This window comes from Octopus bimaculoides, chromosome 8, assembly GCF_046866305.1.
Source record: "Octopus bimaculoides isolate indiv1 chromosome 8, ASM4686630v1, whole genome shotgun sequence".
Taxonomy (NCBI): domain Eukaryota; kingdom Metazoa; phylum Mollusca; class Cephalopoda; order Octopoda; family Octopodidae; genus Octopus; species Octopus bimaculoides.
In genome coordinates this window covers 77,031,074-77,047,833 of record NC_142935.1, presented here as the reverse complement: position 1 = coordinate 77,047,833, position 16,760 = coordinate 77,031,074, and the positions used below count along the sequence as shown (strand labels likewise).

Here is a 16,760-nt window from a genome sequence, read left to right as displayed (position 1 = left end):
AAAACATGTTGCAAAAAAAGAAAAAGACAATATAAATTTTTAAAATGTGCTTTTTAGTGAAAATTAAAATAATAAATCAAACCTTTCAATTTTCTTTATGCAATTTTGTCCGAGTTATATACTTGGCATCTTTTCTTGGCAATGAGTTCATTGATGTTTGGGGCAAGGTTCTGTGTTGTTGAGACTCTCAGGATAGATTGCAGGTGTTCATCTGTGAGATGACTCCTATGTGACGTTTTATTCATCTTCGTCACAGAGAACAGCTGCTCGCACAGATATGTGCTTCCAAACAAAGACAATGTTTGAGCTGCATGTAAACGGAGCTGGGGCATTGCTTCAGGTGTGAAGCGAGTGAACTGTGCAGGCCCCACAGAGTTGTACTTTGCTTTTAATGTCCCATTACACTGAAGTTCTATCAGTTCCATTTGAATCTGTACCGGTGCAGTTTCCCCATTGATGGTAAATGGGTTGCGAAGCAGCTCAAAATTATTTTTCCGTGCTTCAAAGTCACTAAAGCACCGTGCAAATTCAGTATGGAGTGCACTCAATTTATCAGTGAAGTGTTGCTTTAGGAACACTGTGGCACTGACTTCGCTCGGTATTACTTGGCAACATATCACAGATCATGTGATCCCGTCCCTGGAGCTGGATGTTTAAAACATTGAGATGGAGAGTTATGTCAACCAGAAACACCAACTCACATTTCCACTTTTCATCCAGCAGAACTTTGGATTCTTTTCCTTTACTGTCCATGAACTGACATATCTCCTCAGCCAGCTCAAAAACTATATTGTGGACCTTTCCCCGACTGAGCCACCACACCTCCATAGTATAAGGCCCGTCACCAAACTCTGAATGCATTTCCCGAAGAAAGACTGAAATTGGCAGTGATTTAACCCTTTGGCTTGGATAAAGTTTACTGTTTGCATTACAGTGCTCATTACACGTTCCATTTTTAAGACTTTATCGCTCAGCATTTCCTGGTGTATGATGCAGTGATATGTTGTCAACTCGCCAGCACAGTTCTCTTCTTGCATCTTTAAACATATCCTACTCACTAGTCCACTTTTTTCACCACACATTGCTGGTGCTCCATCTGTTGTAAGTCCAACAAGTTTGTCCCAAGGCAGTTTTATGTCAGTTACACTCTGACATATTTTTCAAAAAGATCCTTTCCTGTTGTTGTCTCATGCATTGATTTAATGTCCAAAATTTCCTCCATGACGAACAAATTGGAGTCCACTCCACATATAAAAATAGCTAGCTGTGCTGTATCAGTTTTGTCAGTAGTCTCATCTACAGCAACAGAGTATGCAATAATTTTTTTTCCTTTTTCAATCAACTGTGTTTTCAAATCAGTGGCCAACTGTATTTCTGCTAATACTCACATTAGCAAACAGTTGCTTCTTGTCTAGACACAAAACGTCACACATTTTCATCACGCAACTCTTCTCAAACTCTCCTTTGATAAATGGCCTGGCTGAATTTGCAATCTCCTCTGCCGCAACAAAACTTGCTTTACCTGCAGCTTCACTTCGTAATTTTGCTTTGGTTAAAAAAGCCTGTTGTAACGTGAGTTTCCTCTTCAACTCGTGCATCTTTCGTTGCTTCTGCTCAGCAGTGAGCTATTTATACTTGTCCTGATGTGGCGTTTGAGATTTTACTCTTTAAGTACAGCAACATTAGCACCACAATTAAGACACACGGGTTTACCATCAATGTCAGTAAACATGGATTCGGTTTCCCACCGGATTTGAAAAGCTCTGTTTTCAGCATCGACTTTTCTCTTGACCATTAATATAGATAGTTACTACTACTGAATGACGTCATGTGAAAATGATTGCCTGAAAGAGCAGTAAGGTGGCTGTTGCAGTGCATTATGGGATTAGTAGATTTTGCATCATCAATGCTTCACAACACAATTAGAGAATCAAAGAAGGCATTTCCCAGCATGCTTTGTTGCAGTTACAATTAAGACTTGTGATTGTGTTATCATGCCTCTTTAATGTGTTTTTTTTTGTACAGATAAGGTGTAATAGTCACAGTGCTGTTGTTTCTAGTCATGTATTAAGTTATTGCTACTCTTGGTGAAACCCTTAGTAAGAAAGGTAGTGTAGTCAGTGCTATATCTAATGTCATGGCCTGCTTTGGCCACACACTATGTATGTGTAGTTGTAACAAGAAGGCATGGGCGTTGCTGGGGGCAGCAAAGTACTCTATTTGCTGATGCCACCATTTGGACCAATTTCAAGCTGATATTAAAACGGTCTTGCAGGCTGGATGAAATTACTGCACGGGCCAGAAGTGGCCTACAGGCTGGGAGCTTGACATGTCTGCTTTATAGTGTTCGCAAAGCACTGAGCAGCAGTCATGTTTTTCCACACTCAACAAACAAGTATAAACATTTGTTTTAACCAAATTTCATTTGTATGTCAATTAAAAATGTTGTTATTTACAGCTGTATTTTGCCACTGCTAATATTCTTAGCATAAATCTTCAAATCACCTACAACTATCACAGGATATCGAGATAAGGAGACAGTAATACCCACTCACATACATACATACATTATTGAGCAAAAATGGGCTAAGAAAAATAACTCAGAGTGGCCAGTGGCATGTATATGAATAACAAAGACAAATACCATTAACAATTACCATATGCCAATTGAGATATACCCCAGATGAGAAGGGGAGATCATCTTGAGAATCAAAAATTCTTCAAAGTTGACATCAACTAAGAAAAAAACTTACTGTCTGGAGATAAAAGGACTTTTAAAACATGTTTCTGCCTCAGTATGCATCACCAGCAGCCAAGGGACTTAGATATATACAAAAATGGTAAAATATGTTTAGGGCCTAATTAATTTGTATAAATTAAACAAAAATTAGCCGAGAGAATTAATTAAGATTTGCCAGTGCCAGGTATATGAACAACACAGACAGGAGTATATATTTTTTGTTTCAGTCATTAGTCTGAAGTCATGCTGGAGCACCACCTTGAATTTTAAAGGAATGAAATGACTTTCTTTTTAAGCCTGGTACTTCTATCTGTTCCTTTTGCCAAACCACTAAGTTACAAGGACGTAAACACACCAACAACGGTTGTGGAACACACGATATATATATACATATATATATAATCATGTAGGGAATGGAGAAACAAACACAGGAAGAAGCAGGTCGATTGTGCTAGTTAGCCATTAATTTAATCAATTATGTAGAGATTATGTAATGTTACATTTACGATCTTTTCGATTTGCTGACCCAATTGGCAGATCTCTTCAGAATGTTGAGAAGTCTGTTTAAGTTCATGGTGTGAGAGATGCGGGAATAGAAGATAGGGGATATACTAATGTAAAGGATGCATATAGTGGTATGAGAATAGAGGTAAGGTATAGTGAGTCTTATATTTTAGTCGAAATCAGAGTTAATAATCTTTCTGCGAAGGAGAGGTAGAGTGGGTGCTGTTTAAGAGAATCAAAGGAGGCGTTTCCCAGCATGCTTTGGTGCAGTTACAATTAAGACCACAAGTAATATCCAGGAGTGCCTTCAGATTTAATTATCCCCTGGTTGCTTAAACACTTCTAGCCTATTGCTTGGATGTTTAAACAATCCTAACTTATACCTATTTACATATATATATATATATATATATATATATATATATATATATATATATATATATATATATATACATATATATGTATATATATATATATATATATATATTGATAGAAATGGTAAGACAACAAAAGAATGAAAGAGACCTCGATATTATGTAGAGGAATTTATCTGTAAATATAATGTGACAATATATATACACGACGTGCTTCTTTCAGTTTCCGTCTTCCAAATCCACATACAAGGCTCTGGTAGGCCAGAGGCTGTAATAAAAGACACTTGCCCAAGGTGTCACCCTGTGGGACACTACCCGAACAATGTGGTTAAGAAGCAAAGTTATTACTACATAAACTCGCCTTTGTCTTTATTTACGTAAGATCTCACTTTCCTTACTAATTAGAACGAATACGATTTTGAAATTCGCGAAAAAAATGACGTTCCTAGTTCCAGTTTTTCAGCGGCCATTTTATATACTCATATCGAAAGAAAGTTAACTTTTTGCCGCTGCAAACATTAGTTTTCCTTTTTTTTTTCGGGTCCCAGTGTTTATTTATAAATATATGGTATCTTCTAGATAAACACTGATTGGCAGAATCGTTAGAGCGTTAGTCAAAGTACCTAAAGTATACTGTGTCGGGTCTGTCTGGCCGATAAAATGAAATACTGAGGTGGACTGCTTTCGTCGATTTCATAGACAATGAAATAATAGTGAAAATGGTTTCCGATTTAGGCACAAGGTCAGTAATCTTGAGAGATACCAACGACCCAAGTTGACTGGTACTTTATTTTATCGAACTTGGAAGAATGAAAAGTAAAGTTGATTTCGGCGGGATCTGAACCTGAACAAGGATTTATTCCGACGTTCAAATGATTACGCAGTTTCGAAACTCAGATAAGCGCGAAGGCAGGCTGAAGGGAGATAACCAAGAATAGCCCCAAAATATATATAAAACCCCTAAAATTACTTGGGGATTTGTATTTTTTTTTTAAAGAGCTACTATCAAGGGAGGTAATTAGATGTAAGTTGCCGCTAAACTGCTGAAGTTGTATGTTTTGTAGAATGGCAGCAAGAGAAGGGGAAGAATATTATGAAAATTCTAAATGTTATTGGGAGAAAGTTCCAGCTACAATTGATGGCATGCTTGGAGGCTTTCCACAAGTGTCGCCCATAGATATTAAAACTTCATCAATTTTCCTTCGATCTTTTCTGAAGGTGAGTAAAAATTTTCTTAAAACACGCAGATGTCATTCAAACTGGGGCACCTTGTGGTGGTGGAAGAGGGTTTATTGCGAAAGCAGGATAGCACCAGCTTACTTGCCATCATATCACGTCTTTCGCCCTTTTTCTCTCTAGGACTAGCGTATCAACTATTACACTATATATCTTGTGCTCTGGCTGTTATTTCACCTTCCACTCTGTGTACGCACCTTTCCTAGTTTAGTGGCGGTATATTGTCTTGGGACAGATCTCACCATGCTGTCTTTTGATCAAAGGGTTTCTAGCCGTTATCGTACTGTCACTTTGTCAATTCTATGGTACATTATCTGTGTTTCATGTTTTAAAACCTTGATGGTGTTGTTTCAGTGATTTGATTTTACTAGCGTCATTAACAACCACGTCAGCTACTCTGTTTATTTTTTGTTGAATTCCGCTAAAATATCCTTTTATCACTATAATTAGTTTGTTTATGGTATTCCATTTAGATATCCTAAAAGTATTTTAAATATTCTTATTAATTCCTTTAAAAAAAAAAAAATATTTGATATTACGAAAATATCCAGAAGTCACATGGCTGGACAGCTCGCAAAGAGTTCACATTTGTGTGTGTGTAGAAAAATGAATGAAATGAGAAAGAAGGTAATCTAACGATACAGAAAGTTTTAAAAACCTTTATATTTCGAGCGCAAAGTCTATCTTCAGAAGAATACAAAGAAATGTGTATTTACATAGATCCTGTACTAGTAGCAGCAGCTCTCCAAATGCATTTAGGGTGCTGCTGCTACTAGCAAAAAGCACCAGACTATCCAAAATGGCAGGATCTATGTAATTACACATTTCTTCGACTGTATTCTTCTGAAGATAGGCTTTGCACCCGAAATATAAAGGTGTTTTCAACTTTCTGCATTGTTACAAGTTTTTCTTATTTCTCATTTCATTCATTTTCCTTCTGTATTACAATGCTTCGAGCGAACTACAACGTTCTTAGTGGGCATGTGTATCGTATCTTTTACTTGTTCAGCAATTGGACTGCGGCCATGCTAAAGCACTACCTTGAAGGGTTTAGTCGAACGAATCGACTCCAGTACTTTTTTAAACAACTCTGATACTTATTCTACGGTCTCTTATGCCGAACCGCTTAGCTGCGGGGACATAAACAAACCAACACCGGTTGTCAATCGGTGGTGGGAAATAAACAAAGACATACACACACGACAGGCTTCTTTCAGTTTCCTACATACCTGCACAAGCGTATCTACTCCCTGACTTTATAACTTCCTGTGGAAAAAATGGATATTAATGAAAATCTCTATAAGTACACTATAAATTAATTCACAATTAATTCAAATCAATGTGAATAAATAAGCATTACATTTGACAAAACACTCTGAATGCTAAAGAGTTAAGGTTGCTTTTGACAGCATCCCTTAAGTGCTTGTTAAGTTTATGCCTTGGACATTTACCATGTGGAAACTCCCCGTAAAACAACTGCAAATCTATATATGCTGATACCATAGTCCTGGAAAGTGTATGAGACAGTTCCAGAAAAATATATATGGGGAAAAAGTGATGGAGCAGGAATACTACTTTGTTTAATCCTTTTATTGATGGAAATTTATTCTGATAGTGAACCGTTGAACTTAAAATGAGTTTTCATATCACGATGGAGTTGCTTAAACAAGTTGACAAATTGAGGTGGACATCTAAGTTGACCAAGAATGATCCAGAGAGCAGTCCTATTAACAAGGTTGAAAAAGTTATGTAATGTTTGATGCAGTTCTGGAGAAATCCACTTTGTTAGCTGATAAAGTAATAATTTTGTTAAAACCTTACCAACTGCTTCAAGCAGGCTTATTCCACTAAAATTTCCACACACAAATTAGGATCCCTTTTCTTCAAACAATGGAATTAAAATGTTATCAACCCAGTATATACATACATGTATATATATAAATTTGATTAGAGGTTTGTGTTAACCTCATAAAGGGATGGTTTCATCCAAGGAAATGTTTCAGTACCTAGTATTTGGAGTGGGGGGGGATATTTTCCTTAAAATAATAAGTATATAAAAACATATAGTTTATATTCATATAAAAGAAGATGGAGATTGGGAAGTTGCTAATTGTTTATTATTAACAGCAAATTAATCATCATCCCATACAGCTGTTTCAATTAATACTCAGTAAATTTTAAATTTCTTTGACCTGAGCATAATATCTTCAGAGGAAAAAAGATATACTCTTGGATGTTTTATATGTGTTTATGGATTCATTATAGTAGACTGAATGATATTGTTTATGATCTGTATTGTTATATGTTTGGACAAGGGGTTTGCAGGTTGATTAGAGATGAGATAGAGTAGATAAACAGAATTAGAACAATAAATAAATTTAATTAAATAGAGATGATAGAAGAAATTTAGATATAAATAAGATAAGTTTATAGTTAATAAAAGAATGGAATGTTCGTTTATCTGGTATAAATAAAGTTAAGAAAATCTGTATATATGCAAGTATGCACACATACATATACACAGAGGAATGCATATTCTCACAACAGGCGTGGCTGTGCGGTAAATAACTTGCTTCCCAACCACATGGTTCTGGGTTCAGTGCTACTGCATAGCACCTTCAGCTAATAGCCTCGGGCTGACCAAAGCCTTGTGAGTGGATTTGGTAGACGGAAACTGAAAGAAGCCCATTGTATGTTTTTATATATATATATATATATATATATATATATATATATATATGTGTGTGTGTGTGTGTATGTATCTATGTTTGCCCCCCCCCCCCCCCCAATTACTTTACAACCAGTGTTGGTGTGTTTACATCCCCATAACCTAGCGGTTCAGCGAAAAGAGATCGATAGAATAAGAACTAGGCTTACAAAGAATAAGTCCTGCGGTCAATTTGTTCGACTAAAGACAGTGCTCCAGCATGGCCACAGTCAAATAAATGACTGAAACAAATAAAAGAATACGTACACACATCCATGCATATATACACATACATGTACACGCGTGAACACAATACATATGCCTATCATACTCTAAGAAGAAGTTAATATAAATCCATGTTGGTCAATTAATTCTGATTGATTAATGAAATTTTTAATTATTTTGTTTATTCTTAAGCGTTTCAAGGAAAGCAAATTTGTTTGAATGGTTTTGTAAACTTTTGGTGTCTAAATGTGTGTATCTAAATAATTAACATTTATGTACGCAGGTGTACTAGTATATGTAAATTTAATTATATATATATATACGCACACATGTTCCCTCGTGCACATATATTCATACATACATATACATACATTCACCCCTTAAACATGCATATGCAGCCATACGTGCATGCAGACGCATAGAGAGATATAAGATGCTAGACTACCCGTGACCCATTGAGTCACCGGGAGACTCTGAGTTTCTCAGCAACAGAGTTTTGTTTCATGGGTTTTTATTTTCCCCCAGGTTATTTCACATGCTTTCAACAAATGTGGCATCGAAATCATGTGTAAACAGCTCCTTTCCCCAGAAAAGGAAAGAATTTGCTGCTATTTCTTGAACATCCTGCAACCACACAACAGCTATTTGGGTCCTTTATTGCAGATAGCTGTTACATGGTAGCAGGGTGTGCTAGAAATAGCAGCCAAATCTTTGGAGGTGAGGTACGTAAAAATCTGTTTCGCACTGAGGTTATGAACAGGTCTTTTACGAAATATTTACTCCATTTTTAAAGTCAGTTTTACTTTAGAATATTTTTTAAAGATGCCAAAAAAAAACTTTTGTATGTAATGGTATTCACTTGAAAATAATTTTAAAAATCATTAAAATATTGTCTGTTTAAAGAAAGCCAAAATATACGCACTTAATTTTGAGGAAACTTACATTTTCGAAATCATATTCACTTTAAAATATTTCTAAATGATTAAAATATTGTGTTTAACAAAAGCAAAAATAGAAACATTTACTGTAATTTTAAAAAATCCTATTTTTGCTATGTCAACCCACTGTCTTAGAAAAATAAGAGTTTCTTCCCTTTCAGGAACAATTTCCCCATTATGTATCATTTTGGGTATCTCGAATATCTTGAAAACCACTTTACCATTTTAGCATTCAATTACTATGCTGGCATGGGTTGAACAATTTGAGAGAGTCCAACAGATTTAAAGACTACATTGTGTTCCAATGCTTTAGCTTGATTTCTACAGTTGGATACTCTTCCTAACACAAACTATTTTATAGCATGTATTGGGTGACTTTTCATACCACTAACACTGGTGAAGTCCATAAGTACTTTATCTATATTTCTCCCATCTCTACCTCATCTACTCAGTTTCTATTGTCCTTTGCCTTTGATCAATTCTGTGAAGTGAGTGGAATTCTTCATGTGATGCTGACTTACTAATGGATTGATTATATCCACAAGGAAGTGGTTCAGTGGATGACACACTGAACCTTGTCAACTCGCTATAAGTCTTAATAGGATACCATCTTTGTGAATCTCAAGGAGACCATACATGTGTAATAGCTTACTACAATGTTGGGTCACTTTGGCATCAAGTGATATTTGTCCTTCATTAAGATCTGTAACAACTTCCTCTTCATTTTCAGGGTTGGGTCTTTCTTTACTTTGCTGCAGTTACTATCTCTGATGAGGCCTGAAGATAACGTCTCTGATTGCATTCTTTAATTGGTGTTTTTACCAACAGTTATAGTGGATCCTTTCTCGGATGAAAGTATGTCTTGCTCTTTCCACAATTCTCTGTGCCTTTGTCAAGTGGTTTGAGTGTTGAGTTAGTTTCAGATATAGTTTCTCTGTATGTCAGCTCTGTATTAATTGCATAATACAATTCTATATTTGTGAGATGTGGAGTTGATATTAATCGGACTGATGTGCCCATCTTGGTTGTTGCTTTCTTTGTTTCAGCTGTTGTACACTCCTGTCTTTTTCGGGTGTCTTGTGTTGAATTCAATTGTTGTATTGGAATTTCAAACCTAACCCATTATTTGATCCAATGGTGTACACTGTTCTCATTCTGCTCTCTGTGTTTCATGACTTTTTTTTCCAGAACACATTGACCCCAGTACTTTAGACCTGATAGCCCCCGTCAAGGAGGTAACCATAAAGATACCCAAGACTCAAGGAGATGAACTAAGATGGAAAGTAAGAAAGGTCTTAGAGAAACCTAAACTGAACTTCACTAAGGGAGAAAAGTTGGCTATCAAAACCCCACGGAGTGGCAGTACCACCATAATACTTCCAGCAGACAAGTCTGAATATTCTGAAAAGTTGGCAGGCTTCATTAGAGACGGTAGCTGCAACAAAGTAAAGAAAAACCCAACTTTGAAAATAGAGAGGAAGCTGTTACAGATCTTACTGCAGGACAAGTGCCACTTCACACCAAAGGAGTACAGACAGGTGACCCAACATTATAGTAGGCTATCACACATGTATAGTCTCCCTGAGATTCGCAAGGATGGTATCCTATTAAGACTTATAGTGAGTTGGCAAGGTTCAGTGTGTCATCCACTGAACCACTTCCTTGTGGATATAATCAATCTATTAGCAAGTAAGTCAGCATCACATGTGAAGAATTCCACTCATTTCACAGAATTGATGAAAGGTACCTCCATTAGGTCTAAACTGGGGAGTGAGTCTAGATGTGAAAAGTCTGTTCACCAAAGTCCTGACTAATGAAGCATTATCAGTGACTCATGACAGATTTGTTGTGGACACCTCTCTAAAGAAATGCACTCATATACAAATAGAGAACTTGATGGAAATGCTGACCTTCTACATGGAAACCATCTACTTCAGAATAGGTACTGATATATATCAGCAGGAAGAGGGTTTAGCTATGGGTTCACCATTATCTCAAGTATTGGTAAACATATACAATGGAATACTTCACAGACATGGCTCTAGGATCAACACTTCTGAAGTCAACTCTATGCATAAGATAGATTGGATGACATCCTCATACTCTGGTCCCACCAGGAATATATCCAAGTACTGCTGGATCATGTGAACTCAAAAAGACCATCCATACTGTTTGCAATGGAAAGAGAAAAGGACAATCAGCTAGTATTCCTGAATGTACTAATAACTTGCACAGATTATAGGTTTAAGACATTCATATACTATAAACCAACCATTACAGGACAGAGCCTCCACTTCAATTCCCACCATCCATACAGTTTAAAGAGGATTGGTCATTACCTGCAACATTGTGCAAAGACTATAAGTAGCAATCCTGACACATACCACTAGGAATGATCAGGTTAAGAAACACTCCACTATGTAGCAACTACCTAGCAAGCATACTATCCACTCTTATGTCAGAGGCCTCAAAAGATATGTGGGCCATATGATATCAGGAGAGTATACTGAAGTAATTCAACACTTTGCAGACATCTCTTCCAGGTGAAGCCTCCCTATGCAGCTGCAGTAAAGCATACAAAAGAGAAACATGCTTCCCCACCTAAAGTAAGAGTAGATGAACATTGGACTCCATTACATGAGGGGATATTGAAAAGTCTGGTATAGCCAATGACATGGAAAAATGGAGAAACTAATGACTGTGGGATTAGGTCAATAATAGATAGAGAACCACTAGAAAACTAGAAAACTTCAGGAAGCAGCGCATATGCTAGGACATAACAACCTCTTAAGCAAGCCAAATGCAAAGACGAATACAGTTATGGAAACCAATAATTTAAAAAGAAAGCAGACTGCCACAATGGATTACATAAACATTAAGTTTGTAAATCTTAAAAAAATTTGCTTTGTCACTGCCTATGGACTTAGTGGTCTAGATAAAGATGTTGGTTAATGCAGTGCATGCACCCAGGGGTTCTGGGTTCAATCCCAAACAAGACATGAAGGTAATTCACAAGAAATCAACTGAAGCAAATGAAAAAAAAGTCACAAAACACAGAGAGTAATGAGGACAGTGTACCCTTGTAAATCAAATAAAGGGTTAGGCTTGAAATTCTGATACAACAATCATGTTCAACACAAGATACCTGAAGAAGGCTGGAGTGTACAACAGCTGAAACATAGTGAAAGCAACAGTCAAGATAAGGATACCAGTCCAACTAATATGAACGATATACGTAGTCTTCTGATGTCCCTTCATCTCTTGTCATTTTGAAGATCTTTGTGGTTATCATCGCTGCATGTCGAAACCTTTAAAAAAAGTTTTTATGTATCATATAGATGCAATTTTTGACACTGAATCCAAATTTGTTATTCATTTATCCCAGAAAAAATTTGCAAAAATGTTACAGGTGTTCAAACTTAGATAATTCTCAGAATATGCAGCCAATCAGAAAACATCGCGTTCGTTGTTTCGTCCATCATCTGTCACAGTAGTAAGAGGGGGAGGCACGGGCATATCAAAACATTAAACTAGCGACAGTAAACATTGAAAAACATTAAAACATTCATAGCAAATTAAATATTTAAAAGCCACAAGCAAATCAATAAGAGTTGCTTGAAATAAGTCAAACCATTGCTTAAAACAGACATTTATTAGTTAAAAAAAAATTCAAGAACGTAAGTTTTGCAATTACACTCTAAGATTTTATAAAATGCCGGTGACACATGAATTTTTCGAGCGAGACCGTTCCCAGTGCCCCTGGACTGGCTCTTGTGCGGGTGACACATGAATTTTTTGAGCGAGATCGTTGCCAGTGCCCCTGAACTGGCTCTTGTGCGGGGCCGTCGTAGGATTTTCGAGCGAGATCATTGCCAGTGCCCCTGGACTGGCTCATGTGTGGGCGACACATGAAATGCACCATTTTGGGCGTGGCCGTTGCCAGTGCCGCCTGGCTGGCCTTCGTGGGATTTTCGATCGGGACTGTTGCCAGTGCCCCTGGACTGGCTCTTGTGCGGGGCCGTTGTAGGATTTTCAAGCCAGATCGTTGCCAGTGCCCCTGGGCTGGCTCTTGTGAGGGTGACACATGAAATTTTTCAAGCGAGATCGTTGCCAGTGCCCCTGAACTGGCTCTTGTGCGGGGCAGTCGTAGGATTTTCGAGCGAGATCATTGCCAGTGCCCCTGGACTGGCTCATGTGTGGGCGACACATGAAATGCACCATTTTGGGCGTGGCCGTTGCCAGTGCTGCCTGGCTGGCCTTCGTGGGATTTTCGATCGGGACTGTTGCCAGTGCCCCTGGACTGGCTCTTGTGCGGGGCCGTTGTAGGTTTTCAAGCCAGATCGTTGCCAGTGCCCCTGGGCTGGCTCTTGTGCGGGTGACACATGAAATTTTTCAAGCGAGATCGTTGCCAGTGCCCCTGGACTGGCTCTTGTGCGGGTGGCACATAACATGCACCATTTTGAGCGTGGCCGTTGCCAGTACTGCCTGACTGGCCTTCGTGCGGGTGATACGTAAAAGCACCCACTACACTCTCTGAGTGGTTGGCGTTAGGAAGGGCATCCACCTGTAGAAACTCTGCCAAATCAGATTGGAGCCTGGTGTAGCCATCTGGTTTCACCAGTCCTCAGTCAAATCGTCCAACCCATGCTAGCATGGAAAGTGGACGTTAAACAATGATGATGATGATCTCCTTCATATAAATTCACAATGAGTCAACCATGGAATGGTGTGTCTCACACCAGCATTTATTTCCATGCTTTAAAGATGCCCAGGTACTCTCAATTTGGTGATTGCACTCCTTGTGCACATGCACAGCATCTTTGCTTACTATGCTAACAGAACTTCACAGTGATGTGTAAAATACTCACTTCTGATTGGCTAAAATACCCAAATTTTAAAGGATAATAACATTTTGATTATGAATTTATAGGGAAAATGAATTTCATTTTCATAATTAGTATACAAAATTTAATCCATGTACCAAATTTGAAAATAATTGGAACAAAATTGTAGATAGTGACAATAACCACAAAGATCCCATTTTGGCTTGTTCTTTGAGTGCATCCTCAATGTCCTATCATTTCCATTCAATTCTCCATGTTCCCTACACACAGTATCTCAGCTGTCTTCAATTGATTTCCATATCCAGAGTCTTTGATAAACTAATTTTGTCTGTTCAAAGCGTCATATTTAATTCATTCCTCTTCATACCCTAACATTTTTTTCTTCTTAATTTCAGACCCATGGTGGTAGCATTGACAACAATAGAGCTCTAGATTGTGGTGCTGGTATTGGCAGAGTGACAAAACATCTACTGACACCACTCTTCAATCATGTTGACATGTTAGACCTGAACGAAAAATTTTTAAACCGTGCAGAAACCTACCTGGGAGACAAAAAGTCAAAAGTGGACCGTTACATTTGCAACTCTCTGCAAGATTTTGTTCCTGAACCTGGCAGATACAATGTAATTTGGTGCCAGTGGGTCCTTGGTTACCTTAGTAATTCTGATTTTGTGTCCTTCTTGAAACGCTGCAAAGCCGCCTTAGTGAGTGGGGGCTTGATTGCTATTAAAGAAAATGTAACCACAGAAGGCCGAGTGTTTGATGAAACTGACAGCTGTTTTACCCGGCCAAAATCAGAGTTCATTAGCATCATCAAAAAATCAGGAATGAAAGTTGTTAAAGTAGAGAAACAGGAAGGATTACCTGCTGAGTTATTTGCTGTTTATTTGTTTGCCATGCAGTAATCTGCCAAACTAAAGAACTCTGCTGAAAGCTTTGTAAAAAAAAAATAGAATTTATAAATCTTTATTTGGCTTTTTGATTATTACTATTATTATTAAGGTGGCAAACTGGCTGACAAAACACTTAGTGACATTTCGTCTAATTTTTGTTCTGGGTTCAAATTCCACTGTGGTCAACTTTGCTTTCATCCTTTCGAGATCAATGAAATGAATACCAGTCAAGTACTGGGGTTGATATAATCAACTAGTCCCCTCCCAAAAAATTTCAGGCCTTGTGCCCATAGTAGATTATAGTAGAAAGTATTATTATTACTATTCAGGCAGCAAGCTGACAGAATCATTAGCATGCCAGGCAAAATGCTATTTCGTCCATCTTTACATTCTAAGTTCAAATTCTGCCGAGGTCGACTTAGCCTTTCATCCTTTTGGAGTTGATAAAATAAGTAACATTTGAACACTGGGGTCAATGTAATCAACTCATCCTCTGCCCCAAAATTGCTGCCCTTGTGGCAAAATTTGAATCCATTATTATTATTTTGCTGAGGTCAATTTTGCCTTTCATTCTTCCAGGATCAATAAAATAAGTTCCAGTTGAGCCTTGGGATCAATGCAATCGACTTCCTTCCTCCCCTAAAAATTTCTGGTTTTTTGCCAAAATTTGAAATCATTATTATCATTAATATTGTTCCCTTTGTAAGTGGTCATATTACAGAAGTCATTTATTTTAAAGTATATTAATGAATAAAATTGAAATGTCTTCATTTTTTTTTTTTTTTTTTTTTTTTTTTTTGGAAAATGTTATTAATTCCAAAAGCACTGGTGTCATGGTATCTTATATAGTTTTCATAAACTTGTATTTAAATATTTACCACTTTCACCAGAAGCAGATGTGTACATTCCGCTAAGTGCTAGACAGTACAAACTCTAGTTGTTTTATCTTATTTGAGTGAAGATATTGCTGTTAGGGGTGTGCAAGTTAATTGCAAAATATTTTATTTATATGTCTCCCCAAGTAAAGAAAAAAATTAGTGAAAATGTTTTTCATTTCACTCAAAATGATAAAGAAAAATTCAGATAGTTGGGAAAAATATGTTTTGTAATAAGATTATATTTTCATACTCAAAAATTATCTTTGACCTCAAAATTTGAAGAAATTAAAATTAAACTTCCTTTTTTACTACTTTATTCTTCTGTCTTTATTTTTCCATGCTTTGGAATGGTTTTATTTTTAAATGAATATTTACAATATAGAGTAAAACAAATTAAATATTTTTCATTATGCTTGATACTTTTTAGTGTCTCAACTCAAATTCAACCTTGTTATTTAAGTTATCCTGTGTTCATTTTCCAGTGGAGTTTTCTTGTCTTCATTACTACAATGTTTGGAATGTAGTCCTGTTAATTTAAGCCAAACACAAATCCTAAGCAGGATAGATCAGAAGTTTTGAAAGTGTTGCCATCAATATGGCTGCAGAAGCCATATCACTCTAGGTAGTGATTGACGGGAAGTTTGGGGAATTAATGGAAGAATGGGCATTCAGAGAGCAAGGGTAAACAAGTTTGAAGATTATTTGTCAAGAAACAGGATGAGGATATAATGGAAGACTTGTGGCTCAAAGTTTTTACTAGGGTAAATGTTATTTATATAATGATATAAAATGTGTTAAAAGTAGGTATCATTATGAATGTCTGAAAGTATTTAAATGTAGTGTCTACTGTACCTCATTTGTGAAATTTGGGTGAATATTTTAGGAAATATGACAATTTGAATGGTTAGCAGAATGGTCAAAATCTTGCCTAATTAGTCTTATCTTGGAAACAGGTGATAATCATCTTCAAATAACACAAATTAATAGTGACCATAGTATAGCAGCTTCTTACTTTTTTTTTTTTGCAGTTTTTTAAATATTTATGTAAAGCCTATTTTATTACATGTCACAACAGTCAATTTTGCAGTGTTTTCAGACCTAGTTAAATCCAAAAGTACAAGTCACAAGGACTTGGCACATTTGTAATTGGTATAGAACTAAATAAATCCTGACATTTTGTAACATGACATTTCAATAAAATTTTAATGGACTATTATAAATCGCGATGTTTCAGATCAGCACACCCATGTGAGTTGGATTTTCTCCATTTTGACTGGGATTTTTCTATTTTCTTTTTTGCATCATGGTCTTGGAAATGATGGGAGTAAGCTTTTTTTTGAAAGATTGATTTGTTTTCATCCCCAACCTGGATCAATTTTGGTCAATTTTGTTTGCACTATGCACTTAAAAGTGATGGGACA

General features: G+C 36.8%; 1 protein-coding gene and 1 pseudogene across 1 annotated transcript; one reads left to right on the top strand and one right to left on the bottom strand.

Annotated features, from left to right (window-relative positions):
- Positions 1-95: 95 nt before the first annotated feature.
- LOC106875630 (general transcription factor II-I repeat domain-containing protein 2A-like) lies at positions 96-2,784 on the bottom strand (annotated as a pseudogene).
- Positions 2,785-4,606: 1,822 nt separating this feature from the next.
- LOC106875627 (N-terminal Xaa-Pro-Lys N-methyltransferase 1-B) lies at positions 4,607-15,650 on the top strand. Its single transcript, XM_014923856.3, has 2 exons — positions 4,607-4,836; positions 13,964-15,650. The coding sequence occupies exons 1-2, from the start codon at positions 4,672-4,674 to the stop codon at positions 14,471-14,473; spliced, it is 675 nt and encodes a 224-aa protein (XP_014779342.1). The 5' UTR covers positions 4,607-4,671; the 3' UTR covers positions 14,474-15,650.
- Positions 15,651-16,760: the final 1,110 nt, after the last annotated feature.

Coding starts and splice junctions, on each gene's coding strand:
- LOC106875627 (XM_014923856.3), top strand. CDS start 4,672: ATGTTTTGTAGAATGGCAGCAAGAGAAGGGGAAGAATATTATGAAAAT. Junction 4,837..13,963: donor TCCTTCGATCTTTTCTGAAG/GTGAGTAAAAAT, acceptor TCTTAATTTCAG/ACCCATGGTGGTAGCATTGA.